Source organism: Hypanus sabinus, chromosome 18 (genome assembly GCF_030144855.1).
Source record: "Hypanus sabinus isolate sHypSab1 chromosome 18, sHypSab1.hap1, whole genome shotgun sequence".
NCBI lineage: Eukaryota > Metazoa > Chordata > Chondrichthyes > Myliobatiformes > Dasyatidae > Hypanus > Hypanus sabinus.
Window position 1 is genome coordinate 18,117,290 of NC_082723.1, and position 23,794 is coordinate 18,141,083.

The 23,794-nt window shown below is 42.5% G+C and overlaps 2 protein-coding genes across 7 annotated transcripts in view; both read left to right on the top strand.

Annotated features, from left to right (window-relative positions):
- Positions 1-23,794, top strand: part of phyhd1 (phytanoyl-CoA dioxygenase domain containing 1) — a 54,444-nt gene that overhangs the window by 5,770 nt on the left and 24,880 nt on the right. For 4 of the 6 annotated variants that reach the window (XM_059993764.1, XM_059993762.1, XM_059993763.1 and 1 more), the window contains exons 3-6: positions 4,453-4,528; positions 6,657-6,704; positions 8,151-8,206; positions 20,464-20,526. In XM_059993764.1, the coding sequence (XP_059849747.1) occupies positions 4,453-4,528; positions 6,657-6,704; positions 8,151-8,206; positions 20,464-20,526 (243 nt within the window). The remainder of the gene's footprint in view (positions 1-4,452; positions 4,529-6,656; positions 6,705-8,150; positions 8,207-20,463; positions 20,527-23,794) is intronic. The other 2 variants (XM_059993765.1, XM_059993766.1) reach the window with 1 other exon arrangement.
- LOC132407372 (uncharacterized) lies at positions 311-3,096 on the top strand. Its single transcript, XM_059993760.1, has 2 exons — positions 311-378; positions 657-3,096. The coding sequence occupies exon 2, from the start codon at positions 824-826 to the stop codon at positions 2,444-2,446; it is 1,623 nt and encodes a 540-aa protein (XP_059849743.1). The 5' UTR covers positions 311-378; positions 657-823; the 3' UTR covers positions 2,447-3,096.

The following is a 23,794-nucleotide window of genomic DNA, read 5'->3' on the forward strand; positions in this document are numbered from 1 at the left end:
CACCCCCCTGGACCTACTATTAAATCTGGAATGAAAAACTTGACTAATCCATGCTTTACAGAGTCTATTATGGTCTTCCACTCTTAAATGTGTCTCTTGTAGAAATAGTACATGTGCTGTCTTTACGACAGTTATTTAGTTTATAATATTTTCGCTTAGTAATTCATTCAATAGTATTTTCTAGTTAGAATTAGAAGTGTTTAAAGTATATTCATTGCATGTAAAATATATCGGCATGCGATGACGTCACATCCGGTTTCGCCGCGTCTTGTGGGAAAACACCGGTTTGAAATTAGCGCGAGGGTGGGGGCTTTCCACGAGGCTCATCTGAGCACAAGCAGTTTTGCAGGCATGAGAAATCACAGTGAGAGCAACGCTGTAAGTTAATAGATAATCGATATATTGAACTAAGATGTTAATGCTGACCCTGTTAGAGGTAACGTCGGTAGATAATGTTTATGCTTTCGTTAGTTAAAGAGTCGCGGATAGTTTGCATGGAAGTGTATTTAAAGTAGTCAATGGAGCAGGTAAACTCTCCCTGTATACTGCACCTTAGTGTAATGTAGTTATAGTCACCTTTGCAAGTATTTACACTTGAAATGTGATATTAAGGAAGGAACAAATACTGTATCAATCTTGTATTGTTTTATCAACAGTTTTCACCATATGTTAATGTGAAGAGTGAACAGTAAATGGTTAATCTTACTGCGATCTGGTTCTTATTAACTGTGGTTTATCCGGACGTTAAATTCGGCGTTTCGTTACACCCGAAGGAGAACGTGACAGTGAAAAAGCGGCATTATCAGGTGTTTCAAGTGCTGCAATGTCAGCTCAATCCAGCATCAAGTCGACGCCGCCCAGCGACAAGGGCAGTAAACCGACATCAAGTAAGCCCACCCAGGCGTTATCAGGTGTTCCAAGTGCTGCAATGTCAGCTCGATCCGGGATCAAGTCGATGGCGCCCAGCGACAAGGGCAGTAGAACGACATCAAGTAAGTCCACACAGGCAAGAGCCAAGGCAGAAGCCGCCAAGGTGCGACTGCATTACGCCAAACAAGAGGCAGTTTGGAAAATGAAACTGACCACCAGAGAAGCCGAAATCCAGAAAGAAAAGGCTGCCAGACAAAGAGAAGAGGCTGCCAGACAAAGAGAAGAGGCCGCCAGAGAAGCCGAAACCCAGTTGGAAATGACAAAAATATCGACAGAGTTGCATGTGCTGCAGCTAGAAGGAGAAAGAGAAGCTGCCAGGGTGGAAGCAAAGTACATAGAACAAGCTGAAGGGTCGCGTGATCTGACCGAAGTAAGATCTACTTTAGAAAGGACCAGACTGGAACGCACAAGCGACTATGTACAATATCAAATAGACAGGCAGGCTCGTCTCCCCTCTCCATACGTATTCGATAACTTCCCCAGCTACGAGGAACCTCAGAGAGTCACGGTTGCATCACATCCATACGAGGAAGGAAATTTACCCTCACGGCTCCGTGATGAAGTCAAGAATGAAAGAACCAACAACGCTCCTTCACCCCCACAACAGGACGGCGGGGAGGGAGAGGTTCACTCCAGGACAACAATTGTCAGCTCGAACTGTACAGAAGTTTGCGGTCAAACTCAGTCAAGCCGTTCTTGTTCCGAGATCTGCCTCACTGAGGTATACCCTAAAGAAGCACAACAAGACATTACCAAGTGTAAAGCAACCGACGAGACGCTAGGTCAGTCAGTTTTCGTTCAAACGAAGTATGACAACAAACTTGCACAATCAGCTCAAGATACCATTTCTTTAAAACCCAAAGACACCAAGGTCTTCAGAGATGAAGCAAATAATGGGGTTGCCCCATTGCCAATCAGAGAACCACGCCAGCGCTCACCAGATAACAAAGAGCAGGCAGTCAAACGGTTCACGTCCTTACGGAAAACCCGGAAAAGGAAACCCGAGATGCAGCAACGCACCCGATTGGCCCACGAGGTACTGTGCACCCTAATGGCAGAGGTCACAGCCATTATAAACGCACAATCATTCCTACCTGTGTCTTCTGACCCAGAAAACCCCTTTATACTTTCGCCATCAATGCTCCTTACACAGAAGGCAGGGGCACCTCCTCCACCAGGAGACTTTTCAGACAGGGATCTGTACACAAAGCAATGGAGACAAGTCCAGGCTCTGGCAAATCAGTTCTGGCCTCGCTGGAGACAAAAATATCTACCTTTGTTGCAACAGAGACAAAAGTGGACAGAACCCCGCAGGAATCTTCAAGTTGGAAACTTAGTCCTGCTCAGGGACAAGCAAGTCGCTCGCAACAGCTGGCCAATGGCCAGAATCACTGCTACATTCCCTAGCGAGGATGGACATGTCAGGAAGATCGAATTGAAGACTACCGACCAAGGCGATGTGAAAATTTACCAAAGGCCAGTTACAGAAGTTATTCTACTTCTACCCAATGACTGATTAAGAGACTAAGTTTGTACTCTGCTCATTGTGACCTTACGAAGGTCAAGCGGGGAGTGTGCTGTCTTTACGACAGTTATTTAGTTTATAATATTTTCGCTTAGTAATTCATTCAATAGTATTTTCTAGTTAGAATTAGAAGTGTTTAAAGTATATTCATTGCATGTAAAATATATCGGCATGCGATGACGTCACATCCGGTTTCGCCGCGTCTTGTGGGAAAACACCGGTTTGAAATTAGCGCGAGGGTGGGGGCTTTCCACGAGGCTCACCTGAGCACAAGCAGTTTTGCAGGCATGAGAAATCACAGTGAGAGCAACGCTGTAAGTTAATAGATAATCGATATATTGAACTAAGATGTTAATGCTGACCCTGTTAGAGGTAACGTCGGTAGATAATGTTTATGCTTTCGTTAGTTAAAGAGTCGCGGATAGTTTGCATGGAAGTGTATTTAAAGTAGTCAATGGAGCAGGTAAACTCTCCCTGTATACTGCACCTTAGTGTAATGTAGTTATAGTCACCTTTGCAAGTATTTACACTTGAAATGTGATATTAAGGAAGGAACAAATACTGTATCAATCTTGTATTGTTTTATCAACAGTTTTCACCATATGTTAATGTGAAGAGTGAACAGTAAATGGTTAATCTTACTGCGATCTGGTTCTTATTAACTGTGGTTTATCCGGACGTTAAATTCGGCGTTTCGTTACACCCGAAGGAGAACGTGACAGTACATCTGCTTTTAATTGTTTCAGATGAGAGAAAACTTTAGCTCTTTTAACAGGACCATTGAGCCCCTTTACATTCCAAGAAATAAACCTCACAGGGTGGCCTCCATCAGCAGCCCTCATGTTAACCAGATCAAAAGACACACCGGGCCCACAATCCAAAACAGTGCGAGGGCACAAGCTGCACACAATAACGCACAATGAAAGTAAAGTCTGGCCAATCCGTAACACACAAAAGAATAAGCTGCCATGGTAATCCCCCAAAACACTCCCCCCCCCCCACCCCTTTACACAAACAAAAAAAAATTAACCCCCGAAACCTAGATCTACCTCCCCAACTGAGGATGATTGCAGGCATTACCAAACAAAAAACTGTCAAAGCGTTCCCCATACAACCAAACCTTCAATCTAATCTAGGGTGGCTTCCCTCCTTAAAATTTGTACACTCACTTATTCTACCTTTAATATATATAGGCCAAGGATAACTCAAGTCAAGTAAAGCATTAAAAACACAAACTAGGAAACTAAACGACAGAGATACAAATCCCAAATATTTACATTTTGCTGGTTCAAAGTTTTTGTTCATCAGATTCCGCAGCATAGCAGTTCGACCTGATCGCGTTTCACAAATTAAACTGGAAAAAAATGAACAAAAGTAAATTGTGAAAATTAACAGTTTGCCTTGGCAGGAATGCTGCATGAATAACTTAAAAAAAAAAGTCATTGCTCTTCTCGTTCTTCTTCTCCCCAGCACGGATGGTAAAACTCTTCGGCCACTTCTGATGTATCAAAATAATGCTTTTTGCCTTCATGGATGACCCGGAGCCGGGCAGGATACAAGAGGCCAAACCTGACCCCTTTCAAGCAGGGATTTCACCTCCTTGAAAGCTGCTCATATCTGAAATTTAGTACTTATTATAAAAATTGAAGTGATTAAATTACCATTCAGAGAATTACTGCCTTTCCTATATTTTTTCAGCTCTCTATTGTTGTGTTTTGAAAATCCTGAGCATTTGTATTACAGCTGGGAGATTTACTTCAATTACCTTTCCTGATATTGACTTTTCACTTAATAATTCTTGTGATCGATAGTCCAATTGTCCTGACTTTTCAGGGCCATAAAGAATAAATTTTCTTTTATTTGTTGGTCTTGATGCATTCCTAAATAGTGTCAACCAAAACAGGCGAGTAATCCAGTTAAAGTTTGTAAGGTGAATCTCTTCATACTTTTTGTAATGAAGTCTTGATATTAAAGTAATATATACACCTTTTTCTTAGGGAAGCACAGATTACTTCCTGACTAGTGGGGACAAAATTCGATTCTTCTTTGAACGCGGAGTGATTGACAGCAAAGGTGATGTGACCCTCTATTCAAGTTATTGTAGTTCACAATGAAAATGTGTGTTAATACACTTGAGATCTGCTTAGCACAATCCTCGCTGATAGGATACAAATCAGTCATTTCACTCTTATTACATACATGACAAAGAAAGCTAATCTTTTTTTATTTGAGTTACCATAAATGAAATGGCATCTTGTTTTTGTTTTGCCTACAGTTTCAGAACTTTAAAGTGCTTTGTTGAGAGAGATTTACATTGTTTTTTTTTTAAATTGTACAAGCGCTTACTTAGTATTTCAGGATCAGTGCAGTTTCTGTCCATTTCATACCTACAAGAGTCTACTTGACTTCCTCTTGCCCCCCTTAACTACTCATTTGAGGGGGGATTGTTTTCCTCCATCTATCAGAGATTGCCATTTGGTGAATTCCTGGTGCCATCCTCGTTGAGTGCCCGTACGGTGCTGGCATTTAGAGCAGCAAACTCCTGGAGTTAGAGCTCCCATGTTCAGGAACCCAACAAGTGTGAATCTTGGCTGCCAGCTGAAAGATCAAAGTACATATAGGTCACCATATACAACCTTGAGACTCATTTGCTTGGGTGCATCCCCATAAATCCATAATAGGATCAATGAAAGACTGCATCAACTTGGCACTTAACCTGGATCCTGGTTTCAGTGGTGTCAAGAAAATGACCTCTTCCTTAATGTCACAACATCTAAGGAGTTGTGGGGCTACAGGAGGAATGGAGACGGGCTATCCCCAATTGGCGTCAATGGATCTTGGGTTGAGGGGTGCACAGCTTTAACTTCCTCAACATACACATCACCGAGGATCTCACATGGTCTGTACATACCAGTATCTTGACAGGCTGCATCACTGCCTGGTATAGGAACTGTACTTCTCTCAATCGCAGGACTTTGCAGAGAGTGGTGTGGACAGCCCAGGGTATCCGTAGATGTGAACTTCACACGATTCAGGACATTTACTGAGACGTGTGTAAAAAGGGCTTGAAGGGTCTTTGGGGGCCCAAGTCACCCCAACCACAAACTTTTCCAGCTGCTACCATCCAGGAAGCAGTACCACAGCATAAAAGCCAGAATCAACACGCTCCAAGACAGCTTCTTCCACCAGGCTATCAGACTGATTAATTCACGTTGATATAATTGTATTTCTATGCTAAATTAACTGTCCTGTTGTACATACTATTTATTACAAATTATTATAAATAGCACATTTAGACAGAGACATAACATAAAGATTTTCACTACTCAGGTATGTGAAGGATATAAGTAATAAAGTCAATTCAATTCATAACAATAATAAATAAATAAATAAACAATAAGTATGGAAGTTGAGATGAAGAGTTGTTGTCTATAGTCTGTTGAGCAGTACTGGATGTCCAAAATAGTTGTACAATCACTGTTCTGTAGTTCATGGTATTTTCTTTTAACCTTTGCTGAAGTCACAGATTATTTTTGAGTCTTGCACCATGAACAATTTCTTACCCCTGACCATCTGTTAAATGCAGACTTTAACACTGAATAATATCACCACACATTCAAGAAGTATTTAAAGTGGTTCAGGCCTCTCGATAGCTATGTACATTCAGTAAGAATCCTAGAGTCATAAAACATCACAGCACAGAAACACGCCATTTGGCCCATCCAGTCTGTGCTGAACTATCAACCTGTGTAAGCCCATTGACCCACACCTGGACCGTAGGCCTCCATACCCCTCCCATCCATGTACCTATCCAAATTTCTCTTAAATGTTGATATCAAACCTGCATCTGCCACCTCTGCCGGCAGCTCATTCCACACCCTCACCACCCTCTGAGTGAAGTTCTCCCTAATGTCCCCTTTAAACATTTCACCTTTCACCTTCAACCGATGACCTCCAGCTCTAGTCACTGAAGGTGAACAAAACAGTGATTTGCTGGATTTTATTTCCTGTTCGCCAAACCACAGGCAGGAGAGCAATTTATGGTCCCTCTGCCATGGGGTCAAGCTGTTGACACAGGAACTTCAATACCACCAGCTATTCTCATCACCGGTTGACTACTCGGAAGTCTAAACATTGCTGAATTAGCGTGTATTCTAATCATCCACGATGTGACTGATTCTTGGTTTTTCTTTTCATTCAGGTGATTTTCTAAGACCAAAAGAAAAATCCATAAATAAAATTGGTCATGGTAAAGTTTATTTTTTTTAATGCGGCTTGGGGATGTATCGACTGTGCACTCATGTGTGTCAGATGTAGAACTATGTTGGCAAAGGAACCCAAGTGATTAGTTAAAACTTCTGTGAAATTTGTAGTTATAAATATCAGCAAAAAAGCTCAAACTACAGCCATTTCTGATTTGAAAGGCCTTGCTGTGTGTTTCACAGATAACTGTCCACAGAGAGATATAGATGGATTAAGTGAGTGGGCAAGGGTCAGGTAGATGGAGTATAATGTTGGTAAATGTGAGGTCGTCCATGTTGGAAGGAAAAATGAAAGAGCAGATTATTATTTAAATGGTAAGTGAAGCACGCTGCTGTGCAGAGGGACTTGGGAGTGCAGGAGCAGCAGGCTATCAAGAAGGCAACTGGAAAGTTGGCCTTCATCGCCAGAGGGACTGAATTTAAGAACAGGGAGGTTATGCTGCAATTGTACAGAGTACTTGTGAGGCCACACCAGGAGTACTGCGTGCAGTCTGGTCTCCTTATATGAAGGAGATATCCTGGCTTTGGAGGCGGTGCTGAGGAGGTTCACCAAGTTGATTCCAGAGGTGAGGGGGTTAGATTATGAGGGGGCAAGAGAGTCACCTGGGACTGTACTCGCTGGAATTCAGAAGAGTGAGAGGAGATCTTGTAGAAACATAAAATTATGAGAAGGATGGATACAATAGAGGCAGGAAAGTTGTTTCCACTGGCAGGTGAGACTAGAACTAGGGGACATAGGCTCAAGATTCAGGGGAGTAGATTTAGGATGCAGAGGAGGAAGAAGTGCCTTTCTCAGAGTGGTGAATCTGGTATTCTCTGCCCAATAAATGTGGAGTTTACCTCAGTAAATATATTTAAGACAAGTTTGCATTGATTTTTTTTTCATAGTAGGGAAATTGAGAGTTATGGGGAAAAGGCGGGTAGTTGGAGATGAGTCCATGGCCAGATCAGCTATGATCTTATTGAATGGCAGATGGCTTACTCCTTTTCCTATTTGTTCTTGTGTTATGTGTCTGGATATGCTGTTTATCATTAGATGATTTGGGGGGGGGGGGTGCACAATTGTTTTGTTCAGTCTTTAGCCCAAGAAAACTAAGATGAGTAGAAGGACTAAGTAATTCTGCATGGGGCAGGAAAACCTTTTTGGTGTTTCATGTTCTTCATTTTCAACATGTGTCTGTTTGATTTAGGAACATTAGTGGGGTAAGTTAAAATACAGAATAGAATTGACAAATTCCTATTTATTTGGACACTCTGAAAAGTTTATTTTATAAAAAAGGTTTAATAAAATGTACCACTGCACATGAACGGAGTATCAACGCAGTAAAAACCCAGAATGTCTTTCCAGATAAGAACCAGGGTAAGGTTGGGGTGATAGCTTATCTTGTACTTTCAAATATTTGCTTTTATTAAGTCAACTGTTTTGTGTATAGCACTTCATGTCCTGGAACCTGCGTTCAAAAATCTCACACATTCACGCAAAGTGCAGGTGAGTCCATCTGAGTTTACTGTTAGTTCATTAGTAAATTGCCACAACCATTGGATTGTGGGACTTTATTAACAGTTAAAACAGTTGTCTTAGATTGCTGACCCTAGGCAGAATCATGCAATGTTCTTGTAAATTTTAGTTTTAACTATGTTTTTTCCCTGGAATTTCAACCTTTTCCATCCTATCTGACCACATCAATAGATTTCTTTAAGTTACCTTGAACTAATTACCTCTTATTAGTTCAGCACCACCAATCTTTAGGAAATTGCCACTGTACAATGGAACTAACTATTGCAAATGTTTTACAGTTTCCTAACTCAATACTGTCATGTAGCTCGACCTTGGCACAATCACTGTTTCCCCACTGATCTGTCACTCTGTTTCTCTGATATCTAGGACTGGATGAGCAAACATAATTTTCCTTTTCAATATGATGAAGCCTACACCCATTGTCTTTGTTCCTTGTCACAAGATCTATTTGGTCAAATTGATTTATAAGACAAGAGATTCCAGCTGACCTGGACCGTAAACTGCCACAGAATTCTCTTTGTCGCTAGCTTGGTGGCGATCCAAGAAGACAAGCTGATTATACCAGTGTAACACACAAAATCCTGCAGGAATTCGGCAGGTCAGGCAGCATTTATGTAAAAGAGTAAAGAGTCAACATTTTGAGCCGAGACCCTTATCAGCATTGGAAAGGAAGGAGAGAAGTCAGAGAATGGTGGGGGAAGTGGAGGAAAAAGTACAAGGTGGCAGGTGATAGGTTAAACTGGGAGAAGGTGAGGGGTGAAGTAAAGTCTTAGGAAGTTGATTGGTGGAAAAGATAATGGGCTGGTGAAGTGGGTATCTGATAGGAGAGGATGGAAGAAAGGAAGGGAGAGGAGCACCAGAGGGAGGTGATGCGGTGAGGGAGGGAAACAGGAATGGTGAGGGGGGGGGGCATTACTTGAAATTCCAGCAATTGATGTTCATGCCATCAGGTTGGAGGCCACCCAGATGGAATATAAGGTGTTGCTCCTCCAACCTGAGTATGGCTTCATCCTGGCAGGGATTGATAAGTTGGAATGGGAAGTAGAATTGAAATGGGTGGCCACCTGGAGAATTTGCTTTTTGTGAAACGGTCTTCCAATCTACATTGGGTCTCACTGATAAATGGGAGGCCACATGAGGTGCACTGGACACAGTAGGTGACCCCAACAGACTTGCAGGTGAAATATCACCTCGCCTTAAAGGGCTGTTTGGGCCCTTGAATGGTAGTAAAGGAGGTGGTGTAGAGCAGCTGTGGCACTTGTCTCGCTTACAAGCATAAGTGCCAGGAGGGATGAACGGACTAGGGTGTTGTGTTGGGAGTGATCCCCGTGGGGGTGGGAGGGAAAGATGTGCTTAGTGGTGGCAGAAGGATAGGGTGAGGGCACACGTGTGCGAAATGAATGAGATGCGGGTGAGGGCACACATGTGCGATGGTGTTGGAAGGGAAGCCCCTTTCTTTGAAGAAGGTAGTTGTTCCCTGGCACCCACATCCCATAAAATGGGCAAACAGCAGATTAAACACGAGGAAATCTGCAGGTGCTGGAAATTCAAACAACACACACAAAATGCTGGTGGAACATAGTAGGCCAGGCAGCATCTATAAGGAGAAGCACTGTCGACGTTTCGGGCCGAGACCCTTCATCAGGACTAACTGAAGAGACAAATACTAAGAGATTTGAAAGTAGTGGGGGGGAGGGGGAAATGTTAAAATGATAGGAGAAGACTGGAGGGGGTGGGATGAAGCTAAGAGCTGGGAAGGTGATTGGCGAAAGTGATACAGAGCTGGAGAAGGGAAAGGATCATGGGACGGGAGGCCTCGGGAGAAAGAAAGGGGGGGGAGCACCAGAGGGAGATGGAGAACAGGTAGAGTGATGGGCAGAGAGAGAGAAAAAAAACAAACAACTAAATATGTCAGGGATAGTTAGAGAAATCAACGTTCATGCCATCAGGTTGGAGGCTACCCAGCCGGTATATAAGGTGTTGGTCCTCCAACCTGAGTGTGGCTTCATCTTGACAGTAGAGGAGGCCATAGATAGACATATCAGAATGGGAATGGGCCGTGGAATTAAAATGTGTGGCCACTGGGAGATCCTGCTTTCTCTGGTGGACCGATCGTAGGTGTTCAGCGAAACGGTCTCCCAGTCTGCGTCGGGTCTCACCAATATATAGAAGGCCATACCAGGAGCACCGGACGCAGTATACCACACCAGCCAACTCACAGGTGAAGTGTCGCCTCACCTGGAAGGACTGTCTGGGGCCCTGAATGGTGGTGAGGGAGGAAGTGTAAAGGCAGGTGTAGCACTTGTTCCACTTACAAGGATAAGTGCCAGGAGGGAGGTCGGTGGGAAGGGATGGGGGGGACGAGTGGACAAGGGAGTCGCGTAGGGAGCAATCCCTGCGAAAAGCAGAAAGGGGGGGGGAGGGAAAAATGTGCTTGGCAGTGGGATCCTGTTGGAGGTGGCAGAAGTTACGGAGAATTATACATTGGACCTGGAGGTTGGTGGGGTGGTAGGTGAGGACAAGGGGAACCCTATCCTGAGAGGGGTGGTGGGTGGATGGGGTGAGGGCAGATGTGCGGGAAATGTGAGAGATGCATTAGAGAGCAGAGTTGATGGTGAAAGAAGGGAAGCCCCTTTGTTTAAAAAAGGAAGACATCTCCTTTGTCCTGGAATGAAAAGCCTCATCCTGAGAGCAGATGCAGCGGAGACGGAGGAATTGTGAGAAGGGGATAGCATTATTAATCTTGTGATTAAACAGCAGATTAACCTTGTGGCAGTGTTGGCCAAAATAAACACTTCAATTTTCTTCAAACAAATTCTCTCCAAACTTGGGTGAGATAGCCCAACATGAAAGTAAGTTAAGAGTTAATGTAAGGTTTTGAATTTATTATCCATTAAACGAGGTTAATCCTTTATTAATGATGGGGCCACTTTGTAAAGGTTAATCTGCTTTTGTCTGCTCTGCTGGAACTGTGACAGATGGGTTCTGGTTGGGCTAACTTGTTCACTGATCTTCTTTGTAATTTAAATTTATATTGTTATTTTTATTTTACAAAGCAGCAAAGTATATCATAGAGCAGATACAATACAGCATATTTATACAGCCATCCCATGACAGGAAAACATATAAAACCAAGAAACAGACAAAAGCTTCTAACTTAAGTTTAAATTAACATACAATCAAAATTGATCCGCGCGCCTTGCACTTTTCCCTCACTCTTAATTCTTCCCAACATGTGTTCCTATGATAAAATCTTAACCATTTCCTCAGTCCATTCCCTCACAGTGGGACATCTGGGTTTTTTCCAGTTTTCCAATATAATTCTTGCAGCTGTGATGAGACCCACCTTTAAAATAGTAAATTTGTCACTGTGTATATTAGGTAGCATTGTCCTATCATCCAGGAGACAAAGCCGTGGGCACAAGGGCAGTGTAGGACCAGACCAATTCCCCCAACAAATCAAGAACTTTACACCAAAATGGATGAACCATGGAACACTCCCAAATCATGTGAAAATATGTGCCCACCTAAATTTTACATTTCCAGCATAAATGATTATCAACAATCCCCATTTTGTAGAGTCTAGTTGGTGTCCAATAATATCCGTGTACTATCTTATACTGAATAAATTTCCCTCTCGCTTCCCTAATATGTCTACCCACATTTGATAAAATATTTGACCACTCATTATCTTCAATATCGCTTCCAAGATCCTTCTGCCATACTACTTTGAGATTGTTACACAGTTCACCCACAGAGTGCTTGAACAGTTTATAAAACACTGATGCTTTATGAACTTCCTGTGGTAGTGTAAAGTATTCCGTTAAAGGGTTACTTTGTGGGTGATGCACTATCAATAACTCCAAAAGACTGGAAGTAGAGTAAATACTGAAAGGCTTTTATTATCAGTAAAACAGAGAACGTCCATGCCGGATGACTGCCCTGGACTGTGGGAGGAGCAGTGACACAATCGCCTTATCCAGGGGTCTGTGGGAGGAGCCACAGGAACATCAGCAGAGGGGTGTGTCCAGACAGATAGACATGGTTTACCACAGTGGGTCACCATTCTTGAATATGCTACTAACACAATGTCTTATTTGTAAATGCTTCCAGAAATTCCCGTTATCTACAAAGTTATATTTCCTCTGCAAATCCACATTGACATAAAAATCACATTCTCATAGAGATCACCTACTGTATTTACACCTTTAATCTTCCATTCTTTCCAGTACATCATTTTTTTCCCAATGCATATCGCAGGGTTATTACAAAGCGAGGAATATAACTGATTTAAATGTGACATTTTACAAGCTTTATGAATTGTACACCACACACTCCTTGAGTGAAATAGTATAGGATTTAGATTAGTCTTGTGTTTCCACATGTAGTGAGGGAATGTTAAGGGGAGAATGTGATGCAGCTAGGCTTTGTTCTATAACTACCCAGTCTAAATCAACATCAGACCTGACCCAATATTTAGCTAACTTGGTCATTTCAAAGGATAATTTATATGCCCTGATGTCTGGTAGACTGAGCCCACTCATGTCCCTGGACATACACATTTTACTCATTTTAATTCTGGGCTGCTTCTTATCCCATAGAAAATCACTAATAATTTTGTTGTATTGCTTGTAGATCAAATCTGAAGTATTTAAAGGAAGCATCATAGAAAGATAGTTACATTGAGGTGCTATGACTATTTTAACTATATTGACTTTACCCCAGAGTGACAGTCTCAGTGCCCCCCACTTACCCAGATTATTTCTTATCCTACTCAATAATGGATCATAATTTAAAGTAATTATTTCATCCAAATTCTGACTGAGTTTGACCCCTAGATACTTCGTTCTAACTGGTACCCATCTGAAATTAAACTGAGATACTGAATTTGAGTAACACAACTTTGACATTGGCATAGCCTCAGATTTACTGCAGTTGATTTTATAACCAGACTATTCAGAATATAATTGAATTGTTTGCATTAGTGGGGGTAAGGAATTAGGAGGATCACTAATTAGTAATAAAATATCGTCAGCATCTGGCATCAACTTATGCTCCTTTCTGCCTCCCTTCACCCCTCTAAATGTTTGGATCTGCTCTAATCATGATTGCCAACGGTTCCAAAAGAATCGTAAATAACAGTGGGGAGAGGGGGCAGCCTTGGCGTGTACCCCGTGAAATGTTGAAAAATTGGGATATGATACCATTTGTAATAACTTCAGCCTTAGGGTTTTTATACAAAATTCTAACCCATGATTTAAAGATAGAGCCAAACCCAAAGTATGACAAGGCCATGGTTAAAAATCTCCACTCAACCTTGTCAAAGGCCTTTTTGGTGTCCAGGGAGATGGCTGAAACCGGGATACTACTTGGGGAGTTCAGCCATATTAAGTGCAGTAATCTCCTTAAATTGTCAGTTGGGGATCTGCCTTTAATGAAGCCAATCTGGTCAGTGTTAATTACAGATGGCAATACTTTCTCTAATCGCAAAGCCAGTATTTTAGTCAGTATCTTACAGTCCACATTAATTAAGCTTATAGGCCTATAATTGGAAGGATCTATTGCATCCCTGTCTTTTATTTGGGATCAATGATATTAATGCTTCATTTAAACATATTAGGTAAAGATTCCAAATTAAATGCTTCTGAATAGATTTTTGTTAGAAAAGGAGCCAATGTGTCCAGAAATTTCTTATAATATTCAACTGGGAAGCCATCCATACTTGGAGATTTCCCCATTTTCATAGCCGCAGTAGCCTGTAATTGGGCATCCAAGGCCTCAGCTTATTGTGGGGATAATGTAGGCAATTTTATGTTAGGAAAAAACTGATTCAGCTCCTTTTGGTCATGATTAAACGATGATGCATATCAATGTACTTAGAACTGTTGAAAGACTTCATTTATTTCTTTAGATGATGACACTAATGTATCCCCTTAATTACAGATATAACACTATTCATATTCTGCTGCTTTAAATATCGTGCCAGCAGCTTACCAGCTTTGTCACCACCTTCCCAGAAACTTGTTTTTAATCTAAGTAATGCATATTCTGATTCTTTGTTATTTATGTTACTTAGCTGGAATTTCAAATTGCACAGATCTTTGTATAAGTCATCGGTATATTGTCTTGAAAAGACCTTTTCCAATGTGGTTATTTCTGCCTCCAGATTTTTTTATTTGCTCCATACTTTCTTTCTTCCTTTTAGATGTTTGTGCTATTAATTTTCCTCTTATATATGCCTTGGATGCCTCCCATAGTGAGGACAGCTTTACTGTGCTCCCTACGTTCGATTCAAAAAATGAAGTCAGATACTCAGCCAGCTTATCACTGAAATCCTCATCTTTTAACAGCATATAGGATTTATGTTGATGAGAGAAAAACGTATATTCTTTTCCGGATGAATTCACCAATCTCCATATATCCACCAGATAGATATCCTCAATAAGCTGATGTAAGGCTGCCCTGTCCCTAGGTAAAGGTAACGTCTGAAATTTGCTTTTATCAATAACAGGGTCCATTACTTGGCTAAAATCTCCTGCTACAATTATTTTTCCTTCCTTGGCACCTAAAATTTCGTTCACCTTGTTAAGAAAGTCTGGGTCTTCCTTATTAGGTGCATATATGTTACAAAGCACCACCTTCACCCCATTAATAAGTGCATCTATACAAATTACCCTGCCTTCCTTGTCTTTAAATTCTCCAAGCAATGCAAAATAAAGTTTTTTTGTTAACTAAAATCATTGTCCCATTTTGTTTGCTATTAAATGATGAATAGAATACCTGGCCCACCCAATCTCTTCTAAATTTCAGTGCTTCAACATCTTTAAAATGTGTTTCCTGGACAAATGCAACATCAATTTGTTTACCTTTAAGGTATGATAAAATCTTTTTCCACTTGATTGAGTTTCCACACCCATAAATTTTCCACGATATGAAATTAATCATTTTCATGTCCTAAACTTCATGCACACTTGTGCAAAAATGTACATTTTCCTGGATGACTGAGTCCAGAATGCAATAATTCCAAAAAAAATCCAAAGAAAAACCTGCTGTACTCTATCCCCATGCTCAATTATTACCAACAAACACTGCAAATGCTGCGCTTTCAAACAATTAAACAACCAACATTACCCAAAAACATAGTGATAATATATTCCTGCCAGATTAACTAACAAATAAAAACAAGTAGGCAGGATAAACTCAACAAAGAAACAGAAAAGAAAAAGAGACATGATATGCTCTGTGAAGTACTGCTGCCGGCTAGTAAGCCTAGCACTAAACAGACCGACCCACCCTGTCGTACCTAAAACGTTATCTCCACCTATCACTGTCTCTCAGTCAATGCCAGCGCTGCACTTCTCCCGAATGCATTCTCTGCTTCTCCAGCAGTAGTAAAGACCTTGTTCTTTCCTTTCCACGTGAAGTGTAGAACTGCTGGATAAGCGAGTGTATACCTCACGTTGACTCTTTGCAGCATTTTCTGAGCCGTAGTAAATGCGCTCCATTTTTCAGCCAATTCTCTGGACATTTTTAAAAAGAAGGAAACTTTGCATCCCTCCCACTCAACTCCTCTTTTTGCTTCGGCCGCTTGCAGCACTTTCTCTCTGGCCAAAGAGGCAAGAATCATATTAAGACCAGCTTGGGGGGGGTGCGATCCTTGCCCGGCCTCGGAGCTGGGACCCGGTGTGCCCTCTCAATCTCAAACTCTGCATTCAGTTCGATGCCAAATCCCTCGGACATGATTCTTTGCACACACGTAATCAGACCGCTCGTTTCCGCACCTTCCTTTAGAGCAACCAGCCCGGCGTTGTTGCGTCTGCTCCTGTTCTCAAGCTCCTCGACACGGTTCCACAGCAGGTCCAAGCGTTTATTATTCTGCTCACTGGCGCCCACCAGTGGCACAGTGGTGTCCTCCGCATTGGAGCGGTGACCCTTGGCTTCCGTCAGCCTCTCTTGAATGGCATTGATGGAGTTCTTCAACTCCGTTGTCATTTCCTTAATTGTAGAAACATTGGGAGCCACCACGAGTAGAATGGAACTCGTACGACTAACCTCAGCCAGTAAATTCTCCATGTTGGAGCCTTGGTCCGTCTGTGTCATCGCGTGGCTTGAGCTTCAGATTGCGGGCCCTGTCTTGTAGCCACATGGCTCGCTGTAGAGCTCTTCGAAGGTCTTGGCATCGTACCGAATTATCTCACAAAGTTGTTCTTTTTTAGTGAATAAAACAGTTTTTAACTGTGGAACAGCTGTATCTGAGTAAGACAGGATAAATATGCTCTAATTAATAGAATTTTATGGTGGGTTGTTGAAGCTCCACTAACATGCAGCCATCTTGCCTGCCACCCACGTGACGTCCTTGTTCACTGATCTTTGCAATTCATTCACAAACATTTCGTCTACATATCAGGAGACATTATCAGAGCGCTGTTAACTTGTGGTATGTCCTCCAAATGCTTGACCTTTATATTCAAGATTCAAAAACTTTATTGTCATTCTAACCATACATTAGCTCTGCAGGGCAGAATGAGACAGCGTTTCCCAGGAGCAGTGCAATCATAACATAACAGACGCAACACTAAATAATAAACATGACAATAAATAGTAAATAATAAATAGTAAAACACAACAGCCACATGTCAGTTAAAAACAAGTTATAAGTGTCCAGTGCAAGTTAAAAGTGTCCAAAGCAGAGTCAGGTAGAGCAGCTATTTCACAGTCTGACTGCCTGTGGGAGGAAGCTGTTTAGTGGCCTTGTGGTTTTAGTTTTGATGCTCCTGTAATGTTTACCTGATGGCAGAAGAACAAACAGTTCATGGAGAGGGTGTGAGGGGTCTTTAATGATGTACCATGTCTTCTGGAGGCATCGACTCTGAAAGAGGTCTTGGACAGAAGGTAGGGAGACCCCAATAACCTTCTCTGCTCTCCTAACCACCCTCTGCAAGGCTTTTTTGTCGGCAGCACTGCAGCTGAAGTACCAGGTTGTGATGCAAAAGGTCAGCACACTCTCAACCACTCCTCTGTAGAATGTAGTTAAGATGCTAATGGGGAGTGATGCTTTTTTAAGCTTCCTCAGAAAGTGCAATCTCTGCTGGGCTCGTTTCACAATCCCAGTGGTGTTCTGGACCAGGTGAGATTGTCTGAGGTCTGCACCCCAAGGGACTTGGTGTTTTCCACTCTCTCCACTGTGGAGCCGCTGATGCTGAGGGGTGTGTGCTCAGGCTGAGACCGTCTGAAATCGATGATCATCTCCTTTGGTTTTGGTGACATTAAGCATCAAGTTGTTGTCACTACACCAGCTTTCTAGGTGTTTGACCTCCTCCCTGTACATTGTTTCATCATTTTTGTTGATGAGCCCCACCACTGTGGTATCATCAGCAAATTTAATGATCAGGTTCTCCTTGAATCTGGCTGCACAGTCATGTGTTAACAGTGTAAACAGCAATGGGCTAAGCACACAGCCTTGTGGGGATCCAATGCTCAGTGTGATGGAGTCAGAGATGTTCCTGCCAACATGGACTGACTGTGGTGTCTCTGTCAAGAAATCCAGAATCCAGCGACACATGGCAGTGTTAAGGCCAAGCAGCGACAGTTTCTCCACTAGTCTCTGCGGGATGATGGTATTGCATGCTGAACTGAAATCAACATACAGGATTCTGGCATAAATGTCTTTGTTGTCCAAGTGAGGGAGAACTGTGTGCAGTGTGGTGAATATTGCGTCCTCCGTGTACTTACTAATACTTACTTACTAATCTGCTGATTGGTCGACACTATGGACTGTGTATTTCCTGTTCTGGACCATGCCATTGGATGGCTGATTGGTGGCCTGCAACTGATGCTTTGCGACAGTGTATCTTGTCTTACACTTCATGGAAAAGTTGCGTAAGGCAAGGTACACTTTCATTGGTGTTGCTTCCTGCACTCATACTGAGCTTGTCGACTTCATCATCTTTGCCTCCAACTTCGCCCTGCCCTCAAATTTATTTGGTTAATTTCCGACATCTCTCTCCCTTTTCTTGACCCGTCTCCATCTTTGGAGACAGTCTATCTACTGGTATCTTTTATAAACCCACTGACTCTCACAGCTATCTAGACTATACCTCTTCCCACCCTGTCACTTGTAAAAATGCCATTCCCTTTTCTCAGTTCCTCCATCTTTGCTGCATCTGCTCTCAGGATGAGGCTTTTCATTTTAGAACTACTGGGATGTCTTCCTTCAAAGAAAGGGCTTTCCTTGCTGCACCATCACTGCTGCCCTCAACAATATCTCTTCTGTTTTGTGAAAGTCCGCTCTCACCACATCCTCCCGCTGCCTCACCAAGGAAAGTGTTCCTCTTGTCCTTGTCTGCCATCCCTACCAGCCTCAGCGTCCAGCACATAATTCTCCATAACTTCTGCCATCTCCGACAGTATCTCACCACCAAGCAGATCTTTCCTTCTCCACCCCCCACCCGATTTCCACTTGCCGCCTTCTCTGCTACCAGGATGAGGCCTCACTTGGGCTGGAGGAGCAACTCCTTGTATTCCATCTGGGTGGCCTCCAATCTGATGGCATGAAAATTGATCTCTTGAGCTTCCGGTAATTATTCTATTTCTCCCCCACCCTACCGTCCCCATTTCTGTTTCCCTCTCTCACCTCATCTCCTTACCTACCCATCACCTCCCTCTGGTGCTCCTCTCCCTTTCTTCCGTGGTCTTCGACCCTCTCCTGTCAGAAGTTTCCTTTCTCCTGCTCTTTATCTCTTTCACCAATCAACTTCCCAGCTCTTTACTTCACCCCCTCCCCTTCTCATTTCACCTATCTCCTGCCACCTTGCACATTTTTCTCCCCGCCCTTACTCTGATTTCTCTCCTTCATTTCCTGTCCTGAAGGGTCTCGGCCCAAAACATGGGCTTTTTTTCTCATAGATGCTGCCTGGCCTGCTGAGTTCCTTCAGCATTTTGTGTGTGTTGCTTTGGATTTACAGCACCTGCAGATTTTCTCATTTTGATTATACCAGTGCTCTAATGGTTGTCCCCTGACCCCATCTTGTCTTGCTCCTAGTGTTCACCATCGTTGGCTCATGGACCTACACTGGAGTCTGGTCTAGCATTCCCTCAGATTTTAAAAAGTCCTTCATGTTTACAAATCCCATCAACTGTCTCATCCATCCCTGTCTCTGAGAATCGTATTGCTCTCTTTGTCTTGCAAATGCTTTTTGTATTTGTGAATTTTTTTTGGGTGCATTTACTACCAATTAATTTCTAAAACAATCCCATGCTGAAGCTATGGGGAGCTTGTTTTTTTTATTTGTATATTCTAATAAGGTAAAGAATTTTTTTAAAAAGAGCTAAAGATACTCCCCAGGTGGCAACCTTGCTGTTTCTTTAGCCTTTACCTGTTTTACGAGACCACGTTTGCTTAACCCAGCACGGATGGAAAGCTTGCAAAGAGTTTGCCGGATTTGAACCAGGGACAATTCACCCTGAAGTCTGGTGTGGATGCCACTACACCACTGGCAAGAGAGAAACTCTAATAAAAGAAGAATATTATTGCTCTGGAGATTTAAGCTGTGTCATCAGAAGCAACAACTACAAGCTTGAAGTGTGTTGGGAGACACATTGGTCTGTCCTAGCTGATCCATATAACCCCATCGTAATTAAATACTTTTATTGTTTAACTCCCACTATCCATCTGCACTTCTTTCCATTGGTTGATTATCCTGTGGGGGGGGGGGGAATCCTCAAATTTAATCTCTGGCCTTGCTGTATTGTCACTTCAGCCTAATATTCAATGTTTGTCTTTTACAAACCCTTAACTATTCCGTAAACTTTTGTTACTTGCCTCTTAAGAACTAGAAATATGTTGATTTTGCTGTATTTTATTCAGTTCTTCGATCCTGATGTTCAGTCACAAGGTGTTGACATCTTCTTGCAACAAAAACAATCTGGTGAAAGAACTTAGTGGGCCAAGCAACATCAGAACTCAGCAAGTCTCTTGTGTCTCAATTGAACATTTTTATTTGTATTTTGCTTAGGTTGACTAAAAACTGCTTGCTCTTCGGCAGAGAAAGCCAATTGACACCCTGTTTTCAGCTTCTGTGAACTTCTGGGGAGCAACGTCAGCGGAAACGTGAGAGCAGCCAGCCTGGATGCTTTTCTTTTTCAGAGAATGTTGAAATGGTGCGTGATTTGAATGAATGGGAGAAATGTCATATCCATTTTGAAACAAGTGTTTATTTTGGTTCCAGGAGGTGGCTCAGAAGTTGGGTTTACAGGAACCCGTCATTGTGCAGAGTATGTACATCTTTAAGGTAACTGAAGTGATTTTTTCACTTTTTTTCAATGGAATAGATTTTTACATATATGAGTGGTGAATTGGCGAATCCAGAAGCAAAACCTTTTATGTAAATACATCCTTACTTTATTATTTTCATTGAAAACTAAATATTTTGAACTTCAAAAGTTACAATAAATTTAGTAGTTCTGATATTACTGTGTCTGTCTTGAATATGGAGAAATGCCTATTCTATTTTCCACTGCTGTATGAAATACAGCTGTGGGATAGAGGTAGCCTGAGTATAGACATTTTGTATTGATTTTCCTAAAAGATGCTGCCAAAGGCTTAGCAAATTCCTAAAGTATAATTTTAAAAAGGACAGGCACTTACTGAGCACCTTCCATGACCTTTGTGTTCAGTGAACTCTTTAGTCAATTAATCAGCTGTATAGTCCAACATTGCAGTGGAAGAAATTTGGCAGTCAAACTCACAGAGAGCAATGGCAATGACTAGAATATCAACTTTAGTGACTTACGTTGAAAAATAACACTGGCACTGATTTTCCTCAAAACTGTGACATGGGTTATTTAACATCTAGCTGAAACAGCACAGCTGGAGGGATTCAGCAGGCCAGGCAGCATCTATGGCAAAGAGTAAGCAGTTGACGTTTTGGGTCGAGGCCCTTCTTCAGGACCGGAAAGGAAGGGGAGAAGTTGGAGTCAGAAGGTGGGGGGAGGGGAGGAAGAAGTACATGATTACGGGTGAAACTGGGAGGTGGAGGGGGTGAAGTAAAGAGCTGGGAAGTTGATTGGTGAAAGATAAATGGCTGGAGAAGGGGGAGTCTGATAAAGGATAGAAAAGCATGGAAGAAAGGGAAGGGGAGAAGCACCAGAGGTAGGTTATGGGCAGCTGAGGAGATCGGCAGAGAGAGGGAATGGGAGAATGGTGGGGGGGGGGGGTCAATTACCAGAAGTTCCAGAATTTGATGTCAATTGGGTTGGAGGCTACCTGGATGGAATATGAGGTGTTGCTCATTGATATACCATCAAGAACTCTCAGAGACGGGAAGCAAAAGATAGGCTTTTATTAGCTGCAAACGTGACCACGACATCTTGGAGACTGAGGGGGGAGTAGTGCCTCCAATCACCTTTATACGGGGGTCTGTGGGAGGAACCACAGGAGCAGTCAGCAGAGGGGTGTGTCCAGACAGGTATACACATAGTTTACCACATTCCTTCAATCAATTAGTCAGTTGTGAAGTGTAGTCAACATTGCAGTGTAAGAAATGCAGCAGCTAAACTTGCTCAGAGAGCAGTGACAATGACTAAAAAATCTGCTTTATTGACCTACATTGGGACAAATAACATGCACTGTTCTTCCTCAAAACTATGACATAGAATACTTAACATCTGCCTGAAAGAGCAGAGCCTCAGTTTGCCATTCCTTCGAAACAAAAATCGCACCCCCCCCCCCCCCCCGCCAACAGTGCAGGATTTCCCCAGAATGTATACTCTGGATACATTGTAATCTCTGGATTGGAACTTCAAGCCCTCTTGGAGTCAGAGGCAAGAGTTTGGCAGCTGAGCCACAGGTGAATGGTTAAGTAAGTAATACTGTGGTGAGGGACCTAGGTGAGGATGGTTGGACCCAAGTTCCGGACTATCCGAGAACAAAATAAACTAGACAATAGTCAAGTAGAACGGATGATTGAGCACTGAACCTCCATTCAGGTGCTCCTTAAATATTGAAATCCTGGCTGCCAATCAGCGGGATGGTCCTGCATCCTTAACGAAACTGCGCAAGTTATCTGTATTCCAGGGAGTTAGTGCATCTAAATCCCAGAAGCTGGCATATTTGGGCATCACCAGTAACATCCAGAAAATAAAAATCCGCCCCCTGCTCCCTTTGACAAGACTATGAACCGCAGGTTCGAATTCTTCTTTGGGAAATATAGAACAGGAAACACTTTAATATCATGTAGAATTTTACAGAAAGGATCTGGCCTCATTTTTGAAGTACAATAGACCATAAGGTTGAGGCCATAATAATTATCTCACATTTGCATTAGGAAGTTTGTCACTTTGCCATGCAAGGGTCTTTCTGGGAGAACAATTGCAACAATGACTTGCAGAATAATTGGATTCTACTTTGTTGTGACAATATAGATTTGCAATGGATGAGTTGGATGAAAATTAGGACGTTCTCTATCAGCTTTTGCATTTGACAAATAAAGCTAATCTTTAAAAAAAACCCGATGTACATTGAAACAAGACAGAAATGCACAGTAAAATGTGTTGTTTGTGTCAAAGACCAGCAGGGTCTGAGAAGTGCTGGGGCAGCCTTGATGCACCATCAATAACTCTCGGAGACGGGAGGCAAAAGATAGGCTTTTATTAGCTGCAAACGTGACCACGACATCTTGGAGACTGAGGGAGGAGCAGTGCCTCCAATCGCCTTTATCCAGGGGTCTGTGGGAGGAGCCACAGGAGCAGTCAGCGGGGGGGCGTATCCAGACAGGTATACACATAGTTTACCACAGTCTGCAAGTGTCACCATGCTTCTTGCATCAGCATAGCATGCCCATAACCAACTTGTACATCAGTGGGATCTGTATGTCTGGTGGGAGGAAGCCGGAGCACCCGGAGGAAATCCACAGTCATGGGGAGAATGTAGAAACTCCTTGCAGACTGCAGCAGGAACGCACCCCGATCTTACAGCTGGCTCTGTAAAGCACTACGCTAGCCACTACACTACAGTGCAGTTTAGTTAAAAGCAGCTAAGTTTTTTTTTGGTGCTAATTAGGCTCTTGATTTTTCAGACTGATAGACTGTAAAGGCCTGGGTGTTTTGAGCTGCTCCCTCCAACAGTGAATGTTTTTTCAGCAAAGCAGAAATCGCTGGAAATGTTCTTTAAAGCGGAGGAAGCAACACCAAAATGGTTATCATTATCATGGAAAAAATAGTTGAGGGAGGAGATCTGAATAAATTTGAAAAAGTGGAACAGTCTTGTTTCAGCCATACTCAGATCCCATTTTCAATTCTTCTGCTGCTGCTTGTCTTCAGACTGAGCTTGAAAATTTGATTATCTTTTCCTGCTAATTTCTATCCTGTTCTCACTTTTTTTGAAATCACTGGCTTATTTTGCAGGCAGGCCTTTTCTGCTGAGGTTGGGTGCGACTAGGACTAGAGGTCATGGGTTAAGGTTGAAAGTTGAAATGTTTAAGGGAACCTGATGGGGAACTTCACTCGGAGGGTGGTGAGAGTGTGGAATGAGCTGCCAGTGCAAGTGATGGATGAGGGTTC

Coding starts and splice junctions, on each gene's coding strand:
- LOC132407372 (XM_059993760.1), top strand. CDS start 824: ATGTCAGCTCAATCCAGCATCAAGTCGACGCCGCCCAGCGACAAGGGC.